The sequence below is a fragment of the Onychomys torridus genome, chromosome 16 (genome assembly GCF_903995425.1).
Source record: "Onychomys torridus chromosome 16, mOncTor1.1, whole genome shotgun sequence".
NCBI lineage: Eukaryota > Metazoa > Chordata > Mammalia > Rodentia > Cricetidae > Onychomys > Onychomys torridus.
This window is the reverse complement of record NC_050458.1, coordinates 46,404,023-46,415,546: the sequence shown is the minus strand read 5'-3', so window position 1 is coordinate 46,415,546 and position 11,524 is coordinate 46,404,023. Positions and strand designations below refer to the sequence as shown.

At 49.4% G+C, this 11,524-nt stretch overlaps 1 protein-coding gene across 2 annotated transcripts; it reads right to left on the bottom strand.

Moving 5' to 3' along the window:
• Positions 1–3,887: 3,887 nt before the first annotated feature.
• Mchr1 (melanin concentrating hormone receptor 1) lies at positions 3,888–7,741 on the bottom strand. Of its 2 annotated transcripts, XM_036208279.1 has the most exons (3): positions 7,726–7,741; positions 7,193–7,382; positions 3,893–5,698 (listed from the first exon to the last, which is right to left on the bottom strand). In XM_036208279.1, the coding sequence occupies exons 2-3, from the start codon at positions 7,272–7,274 to the stop codon at positions 4,719–4,721; spliced, it is 1,062 nt and encodes a 353-aa protein (XP_036064172.1). In that variant the 5' UTR covers positions 7,275–7,382; positions 7,726–7,741; the 3' UTR covers positions 3,893–4,718. The 2 variants fall into 2 exon arrangements, with proteins under 2 accessions (XP_036064171.1, XP_036064172.1); XM_036208278.1 differs by lacking the exon at positions 7,726–7,741 and having other exon boundaries at positions 3,888–5,698; positions 7,193–7,548.
• Positions 7,742–11,524: the final 3,783 nt, after the last annotated feature.

Genomic DNA, 11,524 nt, shown 5'->3' with positions numbered 1-11,524 from the left:
TGAAGACAATGTCTCCAGAGAAGCTATACAGATGAAGACTGAGCAGATAAAGGTATGCTCAACACCACTAATGATGAGGGAGCAAAGACCGATTCACATCTATTTAAGCAGATTTCATTTAAGAGAAGAGGAGAAGAGAAAAACAAAGCCGGTGTAAAGGTGTGGGGAGCTGGTTCCCTTGTATGTTGCTGATGAGAATGTAAAATGATGCAGCAGCTGCAGGAAGTAGTTTCCAACGTTAAACATAGAACTGCCCTAAGATCCCACGGTTTCACTCCTGGGCATATACCCAAGGGAGCTAAGAGCCCAGACTCCAACAGTTACCACAGACATGTTGACAGCAGCATTCTCTACCCGAAGTAGCCCAATGATGATGGCATGAGTATCTGTCGGTCATTGTAGATAAACACAATGTGGTAACTACATACAGGAGAATAGCATTCAGCCTTAAGGAGTCTAGCATCTACAGCAATATCAATGGACTTTAAGGACATCCCACTAAGAGAAATAAACCAATTACAAATCGTGGATAAATAGCATGTCCTTCCATTGTAGGAACTGCTTAGAATAGTCATATTCATAGAATGGTGACTTCAGGAGCTGGAGGCACGTGAGAACAAAATAAGTTCATATTTGTTAATTTTGTGTGCGTATGGGTGCAAATGGAATTCGGGGGACAAACTTAGTGTTGTTCCTTAGGAACTGTCCATGCTTATGCATTTTTATTTTTATGTTTTTGTATTTATTTATTGCTCTGTGTGCAGAAAGCACCTTTATCCACTAAGCCATCTCACTTGTCCCATCTTAGTTTTGGAGATGGAGTCTCTCACTGGCCTGGAGCTCATTGATTAGGCTAAACTAGCTAGCCAGTGAGCACTGGGGACTCCTCTCTCTGCCTCCCCAGCATTAGGATTACATGGATTTGAGGCTCAAACTCCGGTCCTTGTGCTTATGTGGCGAGCCGTCCTCTCAGCCTGTGAGTTAGTATTTAACTGGAGCTTTGGTTTGGGATGACGAATATTCTGAGGGTAGATGGTGGTGATGGCTGCACAATAATGTGGATGTATTCAACGCTACCAACCTATACACTTATGATGGCCAAAGTCAGCTAAGTGGTGGTGGCACACGCCTTTAATCCCGATGCTCGGGAGGCAGAGGCAGGGGGCTCGCTGAGTTTGGAGGCCAGCCTGTTCTGCACAGTGAGTTTCAGGACAGTGAATTTTTCCAGCCAGAGAAACCCTGTCTGGAAAAACAAGACAACAACAACAACAAGAAGCACAAAATCAAACCAAAAGATTAAAGGTCAAAGTAGCAAAGTATACATTTTACTACCATTTATAAAGCAAATCCAAAGACAAATATGTAAAGGGGTGGGGTCGTTGGAGCTGGACGTACAAGCCTAATGCCTGAAGTTCAATTCCCAGAACCCGCGGTGGAAAGAGACAACCAAAAAGTTGTCCTCGGACCTCCACATACATAGGTATGTACATGGACACACACACACACACACACACACACACACAAAATAATAAAATTAATAGTAGATGATGCATCAAACAAAAGAGTAGCTGCTAGTCCTGTGGCATGGTGTTCTTGCCATCTGCTGCAGGCCCCTGCAGAGGGCCTTCAGGGTGGCTTGGCTGTGGAATTTCTCTACCTCCGAGAATTTTAGGAAGGTCATCCTCACAATTGGAGAGGAGATGCTTCCGGAGAAGAGTTACAGTAGCCCTGCAGGATGTTCACTGGGTTTGGGGAGATAATGGGGTGAGGTCCCTGAGACAGGCTAGCTGTCAGAGGTGTGGGGTGAAGAGGAAGTGGAGGTATCAATAGTCTTTATGCTTCTCCAAACTCTCGGCTTCTTCCGGTGCCCGCCCCAAGCCTGGCGGGCCAAGTCCTGAGTTGAAAGAAGACAGTGAAGTTATACTCATTCCTTGAACCTGCCCAGTAGTCTTCCCCGGAATCCTTCACTCCCACCGACAACGTCAGCAAGCTAATCCTGACTTATGAACATCGGTACTGTCCTTTTCCCTTTTCCTCTGCTTCCTCCTCTCTTCCTTGTCTCCTTCTCTTTTTCATAAAACATCTTACAATTATAGCCCAGGCTGACTTCAAACTCACGATCTTCCTTGCTTCAGCCTCCTAAATGCTGGAGTTCTGGGTGTGCGCTACCACACCTGGCTGCTGAAGTTACCCAATGACGGCTCAGGAGTTGCCCAGGTTACTGATGAAGCCAGGGAGATGGGAGTGGGTGACAGTCTCCACACTCCCAATATAGGTTCCCACCTCCCTCAGCCTTCTCGACACCCTCCTCTGTGCTGTCCCCTGATCTCAGATCACCCCCCACCCCCACATGCCCTTTCTCCTGTTCACATCACCACCTGCTCACTCTCAGAGATCAGCATACTCCACTTCCAATTCAGTCTCTTCACTGTGGATTAACAGTGGAAGGCCCTTCCTTGGAACTTCTGAGCTGCCCACCTTTGTTGGCTGTTGGCTCCATCACACATATTCCTAGGAAAGGCTGTCTCACTGTTTCCCAGTTTCCTTGGAAGGCTATGGTGTGGAGCTCTTCGGAAACCTCTTCATAGACAAGCTAGGTTTGAGGGAAGCCTCCTTCTCCACTGGTGGGGTAGAGTTGCTCCTCCTTAAGGCTTCTGGAAGACTCTTTTTTGCTTAGTCAGGGCCTTGTAGCACCCACCAATGGGTGGCTTTAAACTCTTTTTTTGTTTGTTTGTTTTAATAGAATATTTTTTTTATTATTTGACAATTTCATACTTGTCAGCAGTGCACCTTGGTCATATGCACCCCCAAACTCACCCTCCTGTTCCCCCAGGCACCCCCAGGAGCATGTCCCCCTTATTTTACTCTCCTTTTCTGTTGTTAATATAGTGTTAATATAACCCACTGAGTCTAACACTGCCTGTTGGAATGCTGATGGGTCTCGTGAACTTGATCTTGTGAGCGGTGATCACAGCTGCCGTGAGCTCATGGGTACAATGACCATGTCATCGCCCGAAGACAGCATTTCCTAGCGTCCCTCCTCATCCTCTGGTTCTTCCTTTTCTCTCCACCCCTCCTTCACAGTTGAACTCTTTTTTTTTTTCTTATTTAAACTTTATTATTACTGTGCCGGATGTGGATGTGCAGTGTGGAGGACAGGCACCTAATCTAGACTTGAAGCTTACCCATGGGGGCTAGAGGCCCTGCTGTTAGGGAGAAGGAGCACTAACCTCAGGTTAGGAAATACTGCTACTCCCAGGCACCTAAGGAGGCCGCCGAAAGTATTCTAAGTGGCTGCTACGAAACACTACAACAAAAAGTGACCGGCAAAGAGAGGATCAGCCTCTGGACAAGTTGCTCCCACTCTCTCATTTCCAAGCACCACACTGGCGACGCCTGTGCCCTCTTGATGACAGAGCTGAGAAGCAGCAGCCATGACTGCCTCCCAGAGGCCTGAGCAGCCATCTGCTTTTAAGGTGCCCAGCAGCTCTGAGCTGCAGCAAGCAGCGACTTCCTCAGACGTCCCCCACAAGAGCCAGACCTGCAGCTGGTGACTCAGCATGAGGCGGAGGAGGAGAGGGGGTCTGGGGGAGTCATGGAGGGGGAGGAGTGTAACTTGGGGGGCCCAAGGAGGCGGCAGTGATGATAACAGGAGTCTAAGCCAGGCTGCTGAGTCCAGCAGCAATTCTACAATAGAATGAATTCACAGTAATTCCATTAATGTCACTAACTCCTCTCTGTGGGTTTAGAAAGACAAATCCCTGGCTTCAGGCTCCCTAAGGATTCAGCCCCAAACAAGATGTGAATCCTATACTCACATGACCCCCCCCTTTCCTTGTATAGGACTCACCCCACCCCCAAAGCCCGAGCAATTACGCAGGAGCCTTCAGAATGAGTGGGTTGAGATTTGCCTTTATTTCGTTTTGATTTGGGAGTGGAAGGCTGAAGCATAAAGATGATGCCAACACATCAGGCACTGGAGTGACCCCTGCACATGCAGAATACATGGATGCTCACTCTGGATCAGCCATGGACTGACAGCTGTGCCCTACAAAGAGAATGTCCCTGTCACCATGAAAGCCCCTTGCCCTCATTTTTATTACTTTCGAGATCCATATCCACCCCAGCTTTGCCTTGTCCTTCTCGGTTATTAGATCTTTTCAACACCCTGGGCTCTTTTGTGTTTTAAACTCCTGGGAGCTCAGAGCCCCACCCCAGTGTAAACATGCATCCCCTGGAGAGAAAGTGAAACCCACACAGGAGGCGGGAGCTGAGGCAGCATGCTTCATAGGTGATCCACCCACTTGGAAGAAAGGCTGCCTTTTTCCACACCAATGAGATATGGGAAGGAGTGCTCAGCTTGTATGTCACAGTATGACCCTGGCCCTGCCTGATTACAGCTAGGCACCTTCAACCTCTTCCCTTGGGAAAAAAGACATGTGAGCTAACAGCTAGAGCTCCCAGTGGACCATCAAACCACCGTTTTCTTCTTGCTCTTCCCAGAGGATGTCTGAGGTTTGAAGCTTCCCCCCCCCCAAAAAAAAAATAAAACCTGGCTGCAAACCTCCCTAACAATTTATGGGCTCCATGGAATGTGGTTACTACAAGCCCCCAGCCTCCAGCCTCCCTGCATTCTCCCAGGGTAGCCTTGGGTTTATCTCAGTGTCTCTTCCCATGGTTGGATGTGGTGACCTGCCTTGGAGGTGACAGGGGAAGTGTCAGGTGCCTTTGCTTTCTGTCCTCTCTTCATCAGCTGTCTGAGCATTGCTGACCGTGCGAAGCTGGCCCTGGGCTGCAGGCTTCACTGACAAGACCAAGCGTTTTCGGAAGGTCTCACAGAGTACTATGTACACAAAGGGATTGAGACAGCTGTTGGCGTAGCCCAAGCTGATGGCCGCATTGTACAAGTAGACAAAGGTGAGGGTGGGGCGGCTGATGGACAGCTGGGTCAGCTGCAGCACATAGTAGGGTGCCCAGCACACAAAGAACACCAGACAGATGGCGATGGCTGTACGAGTCACCCTCTTTGTCCGAAGCCGGATGCTGCGTTGAGAGGCTGGGGCCACCGAGGACGTCATGCGCTGCAGTATTTTCACGTATGCAGCGGTGATGACCACAAAGGGCAGAGCAAAGGCCAGGAAAAACTGGTAGAGAGTGAACCAGTAGAGGTCAGTGTCTGGGTTTGGCAGGCGGATGCCACAGCCCACAGCACCCCCGGGGAAAGGGATGAGCCTGGCATAGAGCCACACTGGGGTGATACTAATGAAAGAGAGAGCCCACAAAAGGCAGATCACCAGGGTGGCCATAGAGGGCTTCCGGAATTTGGTGGAGGAGATGGGGTGGACGGTGGCCAAGTAGCGGTCGATGGCCATGGCAGTCAGGATGTAGGTGCTGGTGAACTGACTGTTGGCATCCATGGCTGTGATGAGGGTGCACATGGTTTCCCCAAAGTGCCAGACCCCATTGCCCATGAGCTGATGGATCATGAAAGGCATGCCCAGGAGGAAGAGCAGATCCACCACAGAGAGGTTAATGATGAAGATGTCCGGAACGTTGCTGCACCAATGGAGCTTGGATTTCTTTACCACGGCGAAGATGACTGTGGAGTTGCCCACAATGCCCAGCAGACAGATGGTGCCAAACACGGAAGGCATAATGATGTTGATGTAGGAGACACTCCCTTTGCGAGGAGGTGACCCTGAGGACAGAAAGAGCATGTGTGACCTGCCATCTGTTCTGGAAGCTGACAACCTGTCCTCCAATGGCCTCCCAGGATCCCTACTTCAGCTTGAGGTCACTGTGTGTCATCTCTACCATCCTCCCTCCCACGCTATTGTTAATCCTGTCCCTTACTCTGCTCCACTGTTCCCTGGTGAATGCTCCTACCGAATTTTCTAGACCCACCTGTTACCCAAAGGACCTTCACTTCAGCCATTTACTCAGAGCGCCAGGAGTCAAGACTCCCAGATGTCTGCTGAAAACAACTTCACACCCCTGGGACTCACCAGGAAACCTTGTCAAAAAACCTTGAAGGACATTCAAGAATGTGTGTGTGTGTGTGTGTGTGTGTGTGTGTGTGTGTGTGTGTATGTGTCTGTCTGTCTGTGTCTGTGTGTGTAAGTATGTGTGTGTCTGTGTCTATGTGTGTGTGTCTGTGTGAGTGTATGTGTGTGTATGTGTGTGTGTGTGTCTGTATGTCTGTGTCTGTGTGTGTAAGTGTGTGTGTGTATGTGTGTGTGAGTGTATGTGTGTGTGAGTGTGTGTGTGTGTCTGTATGTCTGTGTCTGTGTGTGTAAGTGTGTGTGAGTGTGTGTGTGTGTGAGTGTATGTGTATGTGTGTGTGTGTGTGTGCGTGTGTGTGTGTGTGTGTGTGGTGTTTTTCTTATTTGTACTCTTATCTTTTCAGAGATAGCTGAAAAGGGGTTTATACAGATTTCTGGGCATATCCAAGGAATGACTGTCACTATGGGTGTGGAGTGTGTTTTAGGTTCAACAGCCCAGCCCCCTCCAGGCGTCCTGACAGGGATTTCCTTGGGCCATGTCTCCTGAGCCTGGGCTTCCCCAACAGGGCTCAGACTGACGCTGTGTGATACCCCAGAAGCTTGAGAATTTTCTCCACACAAGCCCTTCCCCTTCCCTTCTCCTTCAAAGCTAGAATTTCAGGGCATTGCCGTTCTGCAAATGTCAAGAAGCTTAATTCACCAGAAAAGTTAATCCTCTCACGCCCTGTGAAGTCTTTTGCTCCCAGCAGCCTCTGCCAGAGGACAGCCAGGACCACTCAGACCCCATTACCCCAGTGCGAAGCCCGAGGATTCAGCCCAGGGTAGCAGTGAAGCAAAGAGCTTCCTCTGGCTCCCACATGCTACCCGCCCGCTCTCTTGCTTGCTTTTCCAACCTTGATTTTTTCCCCCCATGCAAAGCCTATTTGGGACTCATCCGCAAGCTTTCCCCTGTCTGCCTCACGCCTCGACACCAACCCTTGTTATTTCTAGATGTGCCTCTGCCCCATCTCTAGTCCTTCTGTCCTAGCTGGTGTCTGCTCCTCTCCTCTTCCCCTCCAGGCAAAGCAGACTGCAGATCTTATCACCGAGAGCTGCAAGTTAAAGTTTCCTAAGCAGTTGGGCTCTGGAGGTGAAACCTTCCCATTTTCCACACCCATCCCGGAGGAGGGAGGACTCTAACTGCCACTCACCGGCCACTGTGAGATTATCCTGGCCATCGGAGATGTTGCTGGCATTGGGGCCAGTGGACAGCAACGAGGCTTGCAGATCCATGCAGCCGGTGCAGGTCGCCTGCTCCCTGGAGTTGAGCGTCCGTCCACCCACGCAGGCTGCGGCAGCCTCCAGAGCCTGCCACCGCCTTGTCCCGAACGTGAGCCAGCCCTGCAGTCCAGAAAAGGGTCTTCCTCTACCGCCTGGCAGCCTCTGCTGCCTCTGAGCCCAACTGCTCGCCCCACTCCCTCCTTCCCAGCTCCCACTGACATCACCTAGACACATTAACATTCGGAGGCAGATGCACGTTAACCTCTTCGGTCCCGGCTCCGGCTCCCACTCCTGCCAGCCTGCCGAGCAGCAGCTAGACTCAAGCAGCCCCATGCGGAACAGCCTTCCTTCTCACTGGCTCCTGGGGCTGTCTCCTGAGCTCACAGGGGTTGCCAAGCTTGCTTTACATGACCATCCAAATCTCGGCAAAGGCAAAAGGGGGAAGCAACCGTTGGCTGCCTACCTTGAGGAAGCTGGACCATGTGGCAGGAGTCAGGAGTACTGTTCTCAGTGCTGGGGACTCAGAGGCTAAGACTGAAGCATCCTTGGTCCTCAAGCACGCTGGAGGTCACCTTAGACCCTTCCTGTGTCCTGGTAACTTCCAACCATCTCCTTGGCTAGGTGGTGATTTCTAGCCCTTGCCTGGTGGGCCAAGGTGTTTCTGGGCTTTCCACACTGGCAATAGTCAGGGTCTGGGATACAGAAAGACCAAACTTCCCTCGACACAGCATCAGTCTGGACCAGTTATGGAGGTTTTATTTTCTAGTGCTCTGAGATCTTTGATCTGCTGCCAGCTCCAGGAGAGTCACAATAAACCGCAGTCACCACACCAGGACCAGATGCAGAGTCTGACTCCTTGGCTGCCATGGTTGCCCGTTAACCCTTATTAATGGACACAGGGGCACAGAGAGAAATCCCTATAGCTCCCTTGAGTTCCAGCCATACTCTTCCTTTGGACATTAGCATGCCTAGTTCTTCAGGCTGGGCTATCGATTATCCTTACCAGCGATTAGAGCTCCTCTTTCTTGGCCTCTTGGTTCACCAGCATGAAGAGCTTAAACAAAGCCAGACAGGGGCTAATGATGTACAGCTCAGTTGGTAGAGTGCTTGTCTCACAGACAGAAGCCCAGGGTTTCCTCCCCTGCACTCATAAACTGGACATGGTGCATGCCACTAATTCCAGCACTTAAGAGGTAGAGGCAAGAGGGTCAGAATTTCAGGGCCTGCTCCCCCTCATCCCCACCCCCCACAAAATCAGATGATAGTTTCGCCACGGCTGCAGTGGATGGTTAGTACATCTCTGATGGAGTACTCCAACTCTGCGATGACCCCAGACCTACATGTCCCTTGTGGAGTTGGTGAAGGGGATGCTCTGGCTGGTGGTTTGAACGACAATGTCCTCCATAGGCTTGGTCCCCAGTTGGTAGAACTTGTTTGGAAAGGATTAGGAGGTGTGTCACTGGAGGCGGTTTTGAGGTTTCAAAAACCCATGCCTCAGTTCCCAGTTACATACCCCCCACACACCTGCTTACAGATCAGGATGTAAGCCTGCAGCTGCTCCTGCCACCACACCTTTGCTCCATCATGGACTCTAACCCAAAGAGAGTGTAAGCCCAAACTAAACACCCTCTTTTCTAAGTTGCCTTGATCGTGGTATCTCAACAGCAATGGAAAACCAGGACAGCTTCTGTCTGAGCTTCCCTGGAGGATGGACTAGTGTGTCCTTCAGCCTCCCATGGTCAATTCTGCTCCAACATTGCACTTCCTAGGCTTCTGGCTCCTCTCTCAAAACTCTGCCAAGTACCAGAGGCCAGTGGAAAGGATCAGTGGGGAGTTACTGTGGAACAGGTACAGAATTTCTGTGTATGCAGTAGAAGAGAACATTTAGAAACAGATGGTAATGATGGTTGAGTGGCGCTGTGCGTGTACTTAATACTGTTGAATTTGATGCTTACCTGTGGTTAAGGGAGTGTGAGTGTATCTCAGTGGTAGAGTGCTTGCCTGGTGTGTTCAAGGCTCCTGGGTTCAATCCTCAGCAACACATACACAGAGTTAACATGGCCCATTTTATATTACGAACATTTTACCACAATGTTAAAAAAAAAATGGTAAATGTATGTATACAACCTAACAGCCATGTGAGGACACCCAAATTCTGTCAAGGTGGCACTAACTCCTTTGTGATGTTACTGGAGGCCACTTCCTGGAGCCATCCCAGAACTATTTTAGGGCTGGCTCCAGGGTCCTTCTAGGTTTCTTCCAGCCGGTGTAGTAGGGACATCTCTGCCAAGAAATGCTCTTCTATTGTTGTTTGTTCCTGCTCTTTTCAGGGGGGCCCCGTCACCCAGGTCCCAAATAAATCACACATGGAAGCTTATTCTTAATTGTAAATGCCCCCAGCCTTAGCTTGGCTTGGCTTGTTTTTTTGTTTGTTTGTTTTGTTTTTTTTTTTTTGGTTTTTTGGCCAGCTTTTCTTAAATTATCCAGTCTATCTTTGGCCTTGGGGCTTTTTCTCTATTCCTATATACCTTTCTTTCTTTCTTTCTTTCTTTCTTTCTTTCTTTCTTTTTTTTTTTTTTTTGAGCTGAGGATCGAACCCAGGGCCTTGCGCTTGCTAGGCAAGCGCTCTACCACTGAGGTAAGTCCCCAACCCCCTTTCTTTCCTTCTTACTTCATGTCTGGTTGGGTGGCCGGGTGGCTGGTCCCTGAAGTCTTCTTCCTTCCTCTCTTGTTCTTTGATCTCTCCTACCAGATTTCTCCTTCTATGTATTCTCTCTGCCTGCCAGCCCCACCCATCCTTTCTCCTTTCTCCCTATTGGCCGCTCAGTTCTTTATGAGATCATCGGGTGTCTTAGACAGGCACAGTAACACAGCTTCACAGAGTTCAACAAATGCAACAAAGTAACACACCTTAAAATAACGTTCCCCAACACTCTCCTTTCGATTGTGTATTTGTGCCATGTCCTAGCACCATAAAGGTAATTCCGATACATGCTCCAATTATTTTTTTTCCAGTCCATAATAAGAGAATGCTGGTGCAGGGTCTACAAACGATAGATGTCCTCTTGCAAGGTATACTCTCTGTTGAATCCTGTCATCATTTCCAAACGAGGGCAAGCTGCTCTCCTATTAAAAAAAGTGACAGGGGGCTGGTTGCATCTGCTGGTCTGGAGTGTTCAAGGAGTTAGGAAGAATCTGTTTCCAAATTCATCCAGATGTCCCCTCCTAGACTTCAGGGTTCCACTCCTTACCATTAAAGATCTGCTGAGGCTGTACATGCTCCATGTGTTTTGCACCTCAGCTACCCTTACAAATAAATTCTGGGTCTTATTTTCAGCACAGACTGCTTCACCACTGCAGAAGATGGCAGTCTCTTTGAACTGCTGCTCTGGAGGCCTTCTGGCTTTCACTGTGTGTCATGAATTGATAGACCCCTCCATCTTCTTCCTCCTAGGCTTCCAAAGGACGTCCATCAGCCTCCTGATCCCACAGCTCCTTCACTACTCTCCTGGAGAGGCTGCATCCTTCAGCATCCTCCTTTTCTACTTGTATGCATCTCAGTCAACCACAAGTAGGACTCTTGTCACTTTGCTGTCATTGCCAGGCTAGGGTTAGTCGTCAGCATCTTGTCCACCACCAGCAGCGGCACCCTTAGGGACAGCTGACTGGTAACTGCTGTCTTCCAGCATCTCCCCTTGGGGGACCCATCTCTGGCTGTGACTCCTAGAATTCATTTTCTCAATTTGGTTTCCTCTGAAAATACAGTCTTAGACACAGACTCGTGTGTGTGGAAATTCATTCTTGGTGTGAGTCTAAGGAACATGGGTGAGTGGATAGGATGGGTGAGGAACAAGAATAAGTGAACCAGTGGGAGCTAGGACTGAGTTTGTTGCTATGGACTATGAGAACTCCATTTCAGAGGGCTGAGGGTTTAATTAAGTGGTATAAGTGGTATAGCACTTGTGTGGCATGGCCCTGGGTTCAGTCCTCAGCATCACACACACACACACACACACACACACACACACACACCACACACAGAGTATCTCTCAGGATTAGTCACCTAAAGTACCAAAAGTTGGGCTTGTATTGACTGATTCTTGTTCCCATTGGTTGAGACTTCTCCTGGGACATTGAGCCCGCCCTTCTGGACTGTTTGTGATAGGTCTGAAAGTCTCTAATGCAGTGATTCTCAATCTGTGGGTCACGACCCCTTTGGCAACCCTCCATCTCCAAAAACATTTACATTATGATTCATAACA

Bases quoted from the DNA above. Each gene is read 5' to 3' on its own strand.
- Mchr1 (XM_036208278.1), bottom strand. From the start codon at position 7,502: ATGTTAATGTGTCTAGGTGATGTCAGTGGGAGCTGGGAAGGAGGGAGT. The intron at 5,699-7,192 runs GTGAGTGGCAGT...TTCTGTCCTCAG, and splicing joins GGATAATCTCACAGTGGCCG to GGTCACCTCCTCGCAAAGGG.